The following is a 14429-nucleotide window of genomic DNA, read 5'->3' on the forward strand; positions in this document are numbered from 1 at the left end:
AACAACCTGTGCTATATAGCACAAACTGTAGAAGACTATAGGGCACCTGTTATGCAGAAAACGGCACTGACAGAAATTCTGCACAAAATGACGAAATAGCCTGTGTAGTACTGCCTGTAGTGGAAACGGAGGCTGAACTGAGCCCAAATCAAAATTCTGAGCAGACCAAGCTCTTTGAGCTTACCCAAAATATTTGTCGACCTGCGAACGCTCGCCAAAGCTCACTGAAATCGGAGAAAGTGAGCAGGCGTGTGCTGGAGCAGCTGGCGACTAAGCCCGGGAGGACGTGACCTGCTCTGATACCAATTGTTGAAATTAGGGTTGCAGAGAAACACACACAGCTTGGAGAAGACGAAGGAAGCTCAAGGCACACAATAGAGAGTGTGTTTCTTAGTATGCAATGAAAAGATAGATAGCCCTAGAGTGATGGGCATATATACAATGCTCGGGGGAAAAAACCTCCTAAAGAGGGAAAAAATGCCCCGGCGGTTCTAGTGTGTTCACACACATCACTACCACATGTATATGGTAACAAGCAATGAGGCCTCCCTTATATATAGCACCCCGGGCTTTCAAGCTCCTATCCTCAACTGTTGTCATGTTCCCTGAATTCTCTCTCTTTCAAAAGTATTGTTCATGCCAAGTTAACTAAATGCTATGTTTATGTTGCTACCATCAATTAAGTTCACCTGCTATGCTCACAAAGTAATTACACAAAAGTACTTTTTCTAATTTTCGCTACTCTCAAAGTTAATAGGCCATTTCCATTACATTGGTATCAAAGCATTTGGTTACTCTTTTCTTGCTTAAGAAGAGAGGTCCTTAAGTAGCCTATAAATGGTTGATTTTGTTAATTATATTAGTGTAAGTGGGACTGGATCTATCATCGGTTTTTTTGAGCCCACTATGTGAGATATGGTGCATACCTCGGGAGCTTTGGACTTCATACTGGGGCCTTTTTAGACTTCCCTACGGCTTTACCATTATTGAGCCATAAGAAGTCTCAAAGGAACTAGCCCTCGGCAATTCTGCAATATTAGACCCACTATACTACTCTCTATAATTAACCACTTCGAGCCGTGGGTGTAGATACTACTTTCAAAGACTAAGAGGAGTAGCAAACTAAGGTTTTGAATTGCCAAAGCATACAATAAGTAAGTACAGAAATTTTGTTAACATGGCTGACAATAACCAAGCGAGTAGAATGAACATTGATAACTTTGATTTTGCACATGAAGGTGCTAATGATGATGCCCCCATGTTTGTCAATTATCTTGTTACTAGGTTGCAGCAAGCTATGGGCAACCCGAAGTTACTCAACAACTTCACTCTTATGGGATTACCCTTCCTCTCCAGGAGGAGAGAGAGCTTAGGAGGCCTCTTGATGAAACCCCTGAAAGAAGACTCTCTCCCATACGAGAGGAGGAATCCAAAGAGCAAGAAAGTAATGAAACTTTAAGTTCTTGTGAAGATGGGGCTCCACGAAGACGGCAGTCTAGACGATCGCCAACTCCTCCCAAGAGGAAAAGATCAACACACAGTCCTTCTCTTCACTCCGAAAGGGAAGAGAGGAAACAAAGGAAGAAAAGGGCAAGAAAGAGGTCACCCTCTTCTCCTTCTTCTTCACCTTTCTCCTCTTTTGACGAAAGCTATGGCTATTCTCTTAGAGAATACAAGAGGGGAGGACATCACAAATCATACCCTGCATGGCGAAAGCACAAAAGCTCAAGAAGTTCAAAGAGGGAGGAAAGAGTATCTCTTTTCTCACCTATGATGGCACCTTTGGTGCCATCGACAAAGTATTGGCCTTCATCCGGCAATTTGATACGGCCTTTGGAGACGAGGGCTTCACGGAGTCCTCCAAGCTATGTCATGTAGCTATGCACTACCAAAAATTGGCTCGTCAATGGTGGGCTAGCCTTTGTGGCAACGGTGGAGCCCCAAAGACATGGAAAAATCTACGAGTTTCCATCATGAAGCAATTTCTTGCAAGCAATGCAAAGGACAAAGTGCTCACCGAATGGCGCAGTTCTCTCCCATGAGTCTATTCACAAATATGTGGAAAAGTTTTGAGACTTACATCTCAAGGTTACTGTCTTCCAAAAGATAGACTTTGTCGAGCAAAAGCAACAATTTTGTGCAAGGTTTCTTGAAGAGATGGCCGAGTATGTCAACTCCCAACAGTCTGGTTCTATTACCAAAGTAATCCACTGCACCATGGTTGCTTCGCACATCAATTTCCAACAAAAGGCTAGACGGAATGTCAAGCCCATTGAAAATAAAGACAAAAATTATGCAAAGGATAAAACCAATGCCCAAAATTCTTCCCAAGGCAATTCCAACAACAACAACAACAACAATCGCTTCAAGGAGAAGGGAGTTTATAAAGGCAAAAACAAACTCTCTCCTGAAGAGCTTGAAGCTTTTTGCAAGGACAATAAGTGCTTTAAGTGTGGGGAGCAAGGACATGGATATCATTCTTCCCCCAAGAAAATTGCTTGCAATGAGACTCCTAGGGCTTCCACCATCGAAACTCCAAAAGAGGATGCTCATTGCAAAGGTGCACCTCTCTCCTATGCTTGGGGAAAGGTAAGGGAGCATGATACCTTCATCTTGTTTGACCCTTGCTCTACTCACAACTTCATATCAACGGACTTGGCCACCAAGTTGGGCATTCAAGCTTTCGAAATGGGAGATGTTGTAACAGCAGACACTGCTTTCAAGGGACAGCGAACCTCCGTTACTCCCTTGATTGGGAATTTGAGGCTCCATGTCCAAAGCTATGTCGACAAAGAAGACTTTTTCATCTCTCCTCTCCAACATGAGGATGCTCTCCTAGGGACACCATGGTTCAATCGCATGGCTGCCAATATGAAGTTCCTTGAAAGCAGAATCTACTTCACCTACAGGAGAAAGAACATGTATATAGATGCTAGTGAATGTGGTCATACTATACCGCTTGTAAATCCTCCTGCTTTTGACAAATCGATGAAGAGCTCAGTTTTTGCGTACATGATTTTTGTCAAAAGAGTCCCTAAAAGATCCCAATGTTTTATCAAATGTAAATAGTAGGAATTAAGAAGAGTTAGACTTGTCTAATTTTCTAAAAGGATTCCAAGATGTTTTTATCAATGATATCCCTATGGGCTTACCTCCACCATTGCATGTTACCATATACATGTGGTAGTGATGTGTGTGAACGCACTAGGACCGCCGGGGCATTTTATCCCTCTTTAGGAGGTTTTTTCCCCCGTGCATTGTATATACGCCCATCACTCTAGGGCTATCAATCTTTCCAACGCACACTAAGTAATACACTCTCCATTGTGTGCTTTGAGCTTCCTTCGTCTTCTCTAAGCTGTGTGTGTTTTATCAAAGTAGGTTGCGTCCTCCCGGGCTTAGTCGTCAGCAGCTCCAACACACGCTTGCTCGCTTTCTTCGAGTTTAGTGAGCTTTGGTGAGCGTTCATGCCATTTTTTGCATAACAGGTTTCATACAGTCTACTACGGGTTGTGCTACATAGCATGTGTTGGTCTCACTCAGTTTCTCCTCATTTCGGGTTGTTTTCACATCAGGTGTAGCATTTACCATGGCTGACAACAACACAGATGTGTTCAAGATGTTCGTTGTTGAGGACAGATTGGATGGGGACAATTATTATATGTGGGCTTACATGATGCAACATGTTCTTGTGTCAAAGGGAGGATGTAGTCGGTGTTGAGAATGTTGCAGGTCTTGCTGCTGTTAGAGTTGTTTTGCCTACAGGAGAACAAGCTCGTTGGGATGTAGAGGATGCGCAAGCTCATGCGTTGATTACATTTTTTTGTGAAGCGCACCATTACTCCTCACATTCGTTTAGCGAAATCTGCAAAATAGGCTTGGAATATTTTGGCTAATCTTTATGCAAGCCGCAATGAGGCAAAAATTGCATTGATGCGTAAAGAGCTATAGTTGAAGTTTATGCATGAGGAAGATGATATGGACACTTTCCTTGCTGGTGTCAAGGATATTTGAATGAGCAACTTATTTTTGCAGGTGAAGTCATTTCAGACAGTTCCCTTGTGCAGACTATTCTTGATGCCTTACCAGATTCTTATGCAGCGTTCTAAGTTTCCAAAGGATGGTTCAGTTAGGGCCACATGCAGGTTGCAGCTTGTGCATAGGATGTTTGTGGGCCCATGCAAACTCCGTCCTTGGAAAATACCTTTACTTCATGACTTCATTGATGATTACTCTAGGCATGCATGGTATTTCCGCTTAAAACGAATTCCGAAGTTTTTATGTGCTTCAAATAATTTATGGCTATGGTTGAAAATGTCTCAAAATGTACTATGAGCACCCTCCGTTCCAATCAAGGGGGGAGTATATGTCTCTTGAATTTAATGCATTTTTTGCTAGTCATGGTATAAAACACCAATGTACAGTGCCTTATACGCCTCAACAAAATGGTGTTGTTGAGAGGAAAAACGGGTCACTTACAGAAATGGCACGATTTTTGGTCAAAAGTCAAGCTTTGTCGCATTTTTTTTTGCTTGAGGCCATCATATGTGCCACTTATGTACTAAACAGATGTCCTATGAAAGCTTTGCAGTCTATTACTCCATATGAAGCATGGCATGATAGAAAGCCTTCTATTGAGCACATGCGTGTTTTTGATTGTTTGGCATATGCTTTGGTGCCACAAAGACAGCACAAAAAATTCGATGATAACGCTGTAAAATGTATTTTGTTGGTTATAGTGCTAAAAGCAAAGGTTATAGGTTGTATCATCCACAAACAAAACGTATTCTGGTTTCACAGGATGTTGTGTTTGTAAAAGATTCTGTTCAGCCCTTGTTGTTATGTACTAGAGACAGTTATGTAAGCTCACATGACATTTATGACACTTTGTTGCCTCTTTTCAGTGGTGGAAATACGAATGCAAATTCCAATGAGACAAATGTACATCCTGGGGTTTTTAAAAATTTTATAGATCAGCTTATTACTAATGTAGATGTACTTGATGAGGAAAGGGCTAAAAATAAGCAGGCTAGAGGTATGCCAAAATGGCTGGAGCGTACATTTCGTGACAGTAATTGAATGCACCTTTGTCTAGTTGTACTCGTTCAAGCTCTTGCCATGCATCTTATGCATTAGATTGTTATTCTTTGGCTGTGTCTAGCTTACATGATGTTCAGGAACCTTTGTCTTTTGATGAAGCACATAATTAAAAAAATTGGATGGCTGCCATGCAATCAGAATATGATGCACTTATAGAAAATGACATATGGACGTTATGTGATTTTCCTCCTGGCTAAAAAGGCCATTGGTACAAAGTGGACTTACAAGTTGAAACGCAAGCCGAATGGTGAGGTTGATCGCCATAAGGCTTGTTGCAAAGGGTTATGCACAGCAAAAAGGCATAGATTATGAAGAGACTTTTGCTCCCACTTGTTGTATGACTATTGTGCATTTTTTATGTGCATTGGCAACTCATCAATCAGACATTGTTACTGCTTTCTTAAATGGTGACATATTTGAGGAAGTTTATGTAACACAACCTCGTGGATTTGTCAAGAAAGGACAAGAGGATAAGGTGTGCAAATGTAACAAAGCTTTGTATGGGTTGAAGCAATCTCCTCATGCTTGGTATGAGAAGGCTGACACTCATTTGATCAAACGAGGCTTTTGTAACAGTCCAACAGAAAGCACATTGTATGTAAAGCGTGAGGGTGATGTACTTCTCATTGTTGTTCTTTATGTGGATGATTTGCTACTCACTGGTCCCAATGAGGTACATATTGTTGAATTTAAGATTGATTTGAATGCTACTTTCAAGATGAAAGATGTGGGGCTACTGCATCATTACTTGGTCATACAATTTAAGCAATGTGATGGTGGTATTGGCTTGTGTCAAAAAAGTTACATAGAGATGTTGCTATGTAAGTTTAGACTTGAGGATTGCAAACCTATTGCAACTCCCATGGAAATAGGTGTCTACATGATGTTGGTGATCCTGCTGATGTCACTCTTTACCAAACTGTTGTTGGCTGCCTCATTTATGTATGTAACATGAGGCCGGATATTCACTTTGCACTCACAAGTCAGCAGATTTATACATAGCCCAGGATCTAAGCATTGACAGGCAGTCAAGAATTTTTTTCGCTACTTGAGTGGCACTTTGCATCTTGGCTTGTTTTATCCCGAGGGGGGATCATTGCCGCCATACTTACATGCTTCTCAGATTGTGCTGGTTGTTTTGACACGTGAGTGTCCACAAGTGGTTTTTGTTTCATGCTTAGCATTTCATGTATATCATGGTTGAGCAAGAAGAAACCTATTGTGGCCATTTCGAGTTGTGAGGCTGAGTACATAGCAGTCTTCACAGCTATGGTTGAGTGTGTATGGGTCAGACGCCTTATGGTTGATTTGGGTGTTGAACAGGACACTGCCAACACTATCTGCACTGACAGTCAGAGCCCATTGGCAGTTGCAAGGAACCCAATTTTTCGTGCTCGCACAAAGCACATTGAGGTGCATTACCACTATGTCAGGGAGAGGCTCTCAGCAAGAGAGATTAGCTTGGCTTATGTGCTTACACACGACAACCTTGTAGATCTTTTCACAAAGGCATTGTTTTGTGAGAAGTTCAAAGCTTTTCACAAAGCTTTGGGCTTACTCCCCTTTGTGGCTTGATCATGTCCGCAGGGCATGACACTTCCCTTGCCTCACGTGCCAACTCTCGTTCACCGCATCACTGCAGGGGGTATTTGTTACCATATACATGTGGTAGTGATGTGTGTGAACACACTAGGACCGCCGGGGCATTTTTTCCCTCTTTAGGAGGTTTTTTCCCCGTGCATTGTATATACGCCCATCGCTCCATGGCTATCAATCTTTCCATTACACACTAAGTAATAAACTCTCCATTGTGTGCCTTGAGCTTCCTTTGTCTTCTCCAAGCTATGTGTGTTTTCCTGCAACCCTAATTCCAACATTGCATTGAGCTCCTTCCAAGAAGCTCACCACCTAACAAGCCTCCTTATCGAGTTTCTCAAGCTCAACAAGAGGAGATCATGAGGCAAAGTACAAGAATTGGTTGACAAAGGGATGGTGAGGCCTAAATCCTCTCCCTTTTGTTCTCCAGTCCTTTTAGTGAAAACTAAAGATGATACATACCATATGTGTGAAGACTATCGAGCACTAAACCATATCACTATCAAAATTAAACTTTCTGTACCTCGAGAGAAGATCTGCTTGATAAGCTACAAGGCTCCACCTACTTCAATAGGATTGGCCCGTAAAGTATCAAATAAGGATAGTCGATGAAGACATCCTAAAGACCACATTTCGCCCAACACTTGGTCTTTATGAATATCTAGTCATGCCTTTTGGTTTGACTACTGCACCAGCCACGTTCAATCGATTAATAGAGAAAATATTAGACCCTACCACAAATTCACTGGAGTGCTCTTTGATGATATCATCATCTACTTCAAGTCCTTGGAGGAACATAAGCAACATCTCCAAGTTATTTTTCAAGCATTGAGTGAGAACAAGCTTTTTCTCAACCAAACTAAAGCGAATTTTTTCTCCAAGAGATTCAATACTTAGGTCATATTATCTCTCAAGATGGTATCTGGATGGATCCATTGAAGTTAGAGGTAATAAAATTATGGCATAATCCAAGGAATCTACATGGGCTAAGAAGCTTTGTTGGTATGTGTGCATACTATAGACGCTTCATAGCAAAATTCTCTCCAATAGCAAGACCATTACATGACTTTACAAAGAAGAACGTTAAGTATTTATGGACTGCTAAGAAAAAAAATGCTTTTGACAAATTCAAAAAGAAGCTTACCTCCCAACCAGTCCTCATGCTTCCGGATCTCTCAAAGCCATTTGAAGTCCAATGTGATGCTTGTGGTGATTGCCTTGGAGCAATCTTGCTTCAATAAGGGCATGCCATAACATACGAGAGCCGAAGGCTCAGTACAGATGAACGTGTCTTAAGCATTTATGAGAAAAAGCTATTAGTTGTTCTACATGCCCTAGACACATGGAAGCACTATTTATTGGGAAGAGAGAGATTGTACAAGGGTCTTCATTGTGTGGCTCTAGAGAGAGAAGTGGATGGCAGACAATGCAAGGGAGGAAGGAGCAATGAAGAGGTGGTCTTGAGAGAAGGGGAAGGCATGGTCGTGAGAGAAGGAGATGGCAAGTGCAACTTCAAGCAAGAGGGCAAGAGGACAAGGGGGCGATGAAGAGGTGGAGACCTATGCAGAGAGCATGATGGTGAATCGCTTTAAGGTTGGAAGATTTCTTGGGAATCTTGTACACAAATTAACGAGTTTTTAGGAGAAGGGGTATAATAAGTTATTATACACTTTTTGGCCTTTTGTAGCCCTCCTGAAGAGTGATCTTTTAATGTGGGGGCGGTTTAGGCACCTTACCTGAAATTTAGCAATCACCACCAATTTACCCTTTTTCTTTGTATGCGGGTGCCACAAAAGTAAAGTTCACGGGACACCAACATACATTCTAGAGGGCCCTCTACAAACACCCTTTCGAGGATCTAATGGGGGAGCCCTCTAAGCAATGGAAACCATACAGAGTGTCTCACATGTTCTTCCCTACTACATGCTGCCTCTCAAAAGGCAAATTTTCATCTTTGGGGTGGTCAAAGGATCCTCCTTTTATATGCCTATGAACAATATGCCTATCTTGCCTACTCAAATATAACACATCAACAATAAGCAAGATAGCGGTGCACATGCATGTGTGCACCCACAAGCACACATGCATGTGCATATGCGCACAAATGTAGTCAACTACACTGCATACTCATGCACATGCACATGCACACGCGAGCACGCGCACACACAAAATCTTCTTAGATAAGGAGTAGAATTAGCAGAGAAGAGCTTGCAAGCGAACAAAACAACAAAAGTTTCTGCAAGTATTCAAAACTTTCAGCTCTGGAAAGGGCACTATCAGTACATTACAAATACATGGCTACAATTCAGAGGCTATACAGCAATGAAGGTTTTAAAACCAGTAAAGGACAGTCTTACAACATGTCTTAACCTGGCTTGATGCATCATATACAGAGGGAAGTAACAGCACCACTATAGGTCCTACCAACCACGATCTTACAAAAATTTTGTACATCATAAAACATACTCATGCAATTCAATGCTATCAAAAATCAGGCAAAAGTTGGTATTCCTTGATGTGACTCGCCTTTCGATGGTATAAAACCCTCAATACGTACACATGCCTTCGCTCCACGAGACGATGAGCTAGACGAGCTCTTTACACAATTGCTGCCTCTATATAATGAAGAAGGATTGCGAGGAATGGCAATGGGTGATGGCGAAGCTCTTTTCTGACAAAAATGTGCATCATGTATCAAAGGGTTGCCTGCACGGCATGGGGGCGACCCGATATAATGTGAGGTTAAACTTCCTGAATTGGCCTGTAAGACAAATTGGTTAAAACAAGTCATTTAAGAGAGCGGCTGTGAGCACCATTGTTGAAAGGCAGCTTTGTTGCATACATAGTACATTAAGCACATCAAAATTAAGAAAGCAAAATTTCCAATGAATTACTGGAGGAAACTAGAAGAAGTGAGTTAATACTTGCACAATGAAAGCATTTGGACAGACAATGTACATGCTTAATGCAAGATGAACATTTAGCCCTTTGACACGCAGAAAAAAAAGACAAACATGGTATAATCAGGACATTATACACAAGCTATGGAGACAATGTGCATGCTTGAAGCTCAAGGTGAACGTTCAGCCCTTGCTATAAATACGCTTACTTGCAACACACCTTACTAAGAAGTATTTCCAATATCTCAAGGCGAACGTTCAGCCCTTTCTATAAATAAGCTTACTTGCAACACACCTTACTAAGAAGTATTTCCAATATCTCAACTCCCGCTTCCCTCTCCGGAGGAAGAGATGTGGTCCTGCAAAGATGATGATTAATTAAGAGCAATGATAGAGAGTGATTAAACACCAGTTACTGTGCTTACAAATCCAAAACCAAAGGAGCTGGAGAATGTGCTTGTACATAATTGGGATAAAGATACCCACCATGCAAGCAACCTTACACGCATAGATAAATATACATATACAGACACACACATGCATGCCTGCATTGTACGCATGCAAGAATGCATAAGCGAACATAACTTCTAAAGCATGCATACTCGTATGTATGTAGAGAATGCAATGCATTCTCTACATATGTAAATAAGGTATGAATCACACATCAATATACCTATAGTACCCATATATGCATAACCAGTGAATCCACAGGCACAGATGTACCTTGAGCACAACACACAACCACGTACACCTATGTAAATGAAATACACATTTGTACACATATATACATTAGAGGCAATGTGCATAAATGTAGCCATGTGTATGTGTGTGACTGCACATATGTAGTATGTATTTGATTATAAAAATGCATATGTATGCATTACACATAACCATATGTACTCTTGTGAAGTGCATGCATAGACATGGAAGGGAACACAGAAAGAATATTCTGTTACTTAAAATGACCAAAGAAATTTTGGCGAAAACAGAGAGATCAGAGCTAAGTTTTTGACAAGTGTCTGCAAAGGCAAAAAGCTGGCTTGAGTCTGTGTAAATAATGAAATGAGGAGACCTGTGAAAAACTAATAAATGTCTGTTTTAAGAACAAAGGAGACAAGCCAAATAATGAAACCTAAACAAACTGACATAAGAAAATTTAATCCCTCACGCAAGACCGATTAATTTGCATGCATAAAAGGTCTCAGCATATTGTCTGGACATCCAGTTTTATGCATGGCAAGCAAACCCACACCCGATGCAGTAACCATAGCTTGTAAGACTGATTAACCTAAGCAGTAACCCAATGAAACCTAAGCAAACTGACATAAGAAGGTTTAATCCCTCACGCAAGACTGACTAATTTGTAGGTCTCAGCATATTGTCTGGACATATTGTATGGCAAGCAAACCCACACCCGATGCAGTAACCATAGCTTGTAATAAAGCAATGTAAAATGGGCACAAGCCCTGGTTTATAATCCAAAACGAGAACTTTAATTAGACAAAGGGAAACATACGGTCTCAGCCGTCTGAGCGGTCTGGAGGGAGATTGTGCACATCTACTGTTGGAACCGAGAACTGGGTGTTGAGGCATCAGCAGGGCCACGTCCTCCTTTTTGAGATCTTTGCATGGTCGAGAGATGGTCTTGCTTTTATCGTTTATTTCTTCTATAATATGAGGAACAATCTTCAGCCCCAGGAAGGATTGACAAGCAGCCATGTTCTTCGTGCACATTTCCAGACTAAATCTGAATAACAGTGAACATGTGATGTCAAACCACACAGAAAAAATGCCAAAGGCACACCTCAGAGGAAGATTAAAAGCACAAACCACAACAAAGCTAAAATTTATATTGCATGCTATTAGATGCTCTGAAGATACAAGATCGCAAATGATATGGAAAAAGACGACTTTACCACCAGAAAGGAGGACGCCAGATCTGCAGAGTCGAATCAACCGCATGCACGCTGGCACAGAGGACGCCTACATCGGAATGTTCTGATTTTCATTTAATACACGCACAAAATCCCAGCTCAAAAGGTCATCGGAGAGAGAACGCAAGACAGCTTGCAAAGCGTGTACAAGAGAATCCAAAATTTGAATTTGCATGCGCTGTGCTTGCCAAAGTTCACAGACAGATTGTGGGTGAATGCGGACGGAAACCCAAATAGTTCTCAGAGCGCCCAAAAGACGGTTGATCTCTACGTCTGTGAGACCACGCAAAAGCCTACAAATTGTGGCGGTGCCTGCAAGCTCTCTTCTGCGCAAATGACCATTCAGAATGTGCGAGGAAGAGGGAGAGGCAGATAATGACAAAAGGCTTTGCTCCATTTAAAAGAATCGGCCCTTATTTCTTTTATAGATTATGTGGCAATTTCCGCCCAATTTTGGAGTTTGAAAAATGTGATTATGTTGGGACCAGCATTGACTATAATTTGTGGCCATGTTTCCACAGAAGGTTTTTTTTTTTTTAACGAAAGTGGAATCAAAAAACTACACAGGTAGGGGTTAAGGATGGCCCCAAGACTGAGCCTAGTAGAATGAAGAATTTGGGAATAACATGCTTCCATGTTTGCCACCTAAAATAACATTAGTGCTTACAGTCCTCAGCATGAGTTTTACATATGGAGCAAAGGCCATCACTGATTCCAGTTTTAGAAGCACCATCGTTGTGACAAGACCATATGTAACATTTAATGGCCTAAAATCTTATTTGTAGCGGAAATTAGCATGAACATAGTGGGCATTTCATTAGAATAAATTCCTAATGAGAATTACAAGAGTGCTTGGGTGGAGAGAGCAACAAAAAGCATAACACCTAGTTAGATAGCATCGACAATACTTTCAAAAGAGAGAGCAATTAAGCTATTGACAACAGTTGAGGACCGGATTTGCATGGAGCCGGTCCCCCCTCCAAAAGGCTTTGTATTATGGTTTCTCCCATCAAGAGAGACATTGTACAATACAATTCTTTGTGTTCCTTCAAGACTAGCTAGTGCAATGAAGATGGAAGCTTCATACACCAAGCAAAACACTTAATCAAACACAACTTGAATTATCCCCGTTCTCAGACCCAAGACCTCACACACCTTCGAAGATGGTGAGAGCTAGCAGGGTATGAGAGTAGATTGAGAGGAAAAAGAAGTATCTTACGAGAAAGAAGTACATCTCCTCACATAATCACTCATATTAGCATAGCTTAGCTTAGTAATTAGCTTGGTAGAGAAGATGAGCATGCATTGAAGCTTGGCTCTTGGTTGGATTTGCATCCACATGCCAAGAGAGTGTTGATGTAGGCTTCTATCTCACAAGCTTGGAGTAGGTGATGAGCTCTCCATTAAAGCTTGGGAGGAGATAGAGTATTTTCCCTTCACACATGGTCAAGTGTGAGAGTGTGAGTGTCAATGCCAAGCAAAAATCAGCCCCCTCTCTCTCTTGGGCGAGCCCTAGCTGCTAAGTTAGTCTGGCTTTTGCCTCATTGGACCTCCCCAGGTCAAGCCAATAGGGATTAAGCAGCATAAGTGATAGCCTTCTGACATGTGTCCCCCTTTCCCCTTTTGTGAGAGCTTTAGATAATTAAATAATTAAACTAAACTCTCATTGGACCCCTTTGCCTCCTGGCCAATAGGAATCAGGCAAGCCATGGGGCTCCTGAATGCTCATTGGACCCCTTGGGAGACTGCCCAATAGTCTTCTAGGACACTTAATTCTTATTGGTTTCTTTTATTAAATGTTTTTAAATTAATTAAACTAGATTTACTCTAGCCTAATTCTCATTGGTCCACTTCAAGGGTCTTCCAATAGGAATTGGGCATACCTTGTGGGCATCTGGCCTAGGGAGCTGACATGTGTCCCTCATTCCCTTTGTGTAAAGGGAGCCTGTGTGTGTGTGTGTGGCTTTCTCTCTCATCCCCTAGCTTTGGGGCTCGCCCCCTCCCATGTAGGGATGTAGAAAGACTTTTTGGGCACACACTAAGCATCCAATTTTCCCTAAGGTTGACCTTTGGACACAACCTTTGAATTTTGGAACCTTAGCATTTTGGAAGTCTTAATGGGCTGAACCTTAGGGTCTTTTTAGCCCGTTGTTTCACATGGCTCTTTTGCAGATGGCCCCCCCTTTGGATCCCTATTTTCCCTCCTTTGGATCCCTACTGTGGCCGGTCTGCTAACTTAACCAATATTCTAGCTTTTTCTCCCTTGGCACTTCCCCACATTAAATGATCAGTTTAATATGAGAAAATCATTTAGGAGAATTAGATATTGATTATTATGACATTACCTCTCTCTTGAAATCATAGTCGTCCTCGACTATGGTGTAGAGAAGATAAAGCATATGCATGAGTCCTTTTCTTAGCGGGTAGAGGATCCCTATGTTACCCTACGACATCATTCCATAATGGATGACTAGTCCATTTGGCGCTTGAGAGCCTGAGGCTGCCGCAAGCATGTCTGCACATTAGTCCTATCAGTCTTCCATAGTAGAGTGACAAGCTCTACTTGGTGTTCGGGAGACGTCGTCTCCGCAAACTTGATCTAAGCATGCATACTACTTCATTTTTGTGCACAAATAAAGAAAAAGAGAGTCTTATAAGACAAAAATTTTTGTTCATTTTTAACATTCTGTACATTTGCTTACTCTTGGGAAGCATTGTAAGCATTGACAAGGTTTAGGTTATCCTTTAATTGTATGCCTTGCATCCATCTAGCATCTTCAAAAGGATAATTCTTAAACTTAATAAGATATCGTCGGATAGTCTTACCGCCTCTTAATACCTTGTCTTCATGTCGAAGAATGGACTCGGGCTGCAGCACCTCCTCGTGGTCCTCGATCTC

The 14429-nt window shown here is 41.6% G+C and overlaps 1 protein-coding gene across 2 annotated transcripts; it reads right to left on the minus strand.

Moving 5' to 3' along the window:
* Positions 1 to 8956: 8956 nt before the first annotated feature.
* Positions 8957 to 11920, minus strand: LOC147462127 (uncharacterized). Of its 2 annotated transcripts, none has more exons than XM_086509557.1 (4): positions 11516 to 11920; positions 11113 to 11343; positions 9892 to 9955; positions 8957 to 9457 (listed from the first exon to the last, which is right to left on the minus strand). In XM_086509557.1, the coding sequence occupies exons 2-4, from the start codon at positions 11328 to 11330 to the stop codon at positions 9188 to 9190; spliced, it is 552 nt and encodes a 183-aa protein (XP_086365683.1). In that variant the 5' UTR covers positions 11331 to 11343; positions 11516 to 11920; the 3' UTR covers positions 8957 to 9187. The 2 variants fall into 2 exon arrangements, with proteins under 2 accessions (XP_086365683.1, XP_086365682.1); XM_086509556.1 differs by having other exon boundaries at positions 11513 to 11920.
* Between the last annotated feature and the right edge of the window lie 2509 nt (positions 11921 to 14429).

The sequence above is a fragment of the Adiantum capillus-veneris genome, chromosome 3 (assembly GCF_014529385.1).
Source record: "Adiantum capillus-veneris isolate H3 chromosome 3, ASM1452938v2, whole genome shotgun sequence".
NCBI classification, from domain to species: Eukaryota; Viridiplantae; Streptophyta; class Polypodiopsida; order Polypodiales; family Pteridaceae; genus Adiantum; species Adiantum capillus-veneris.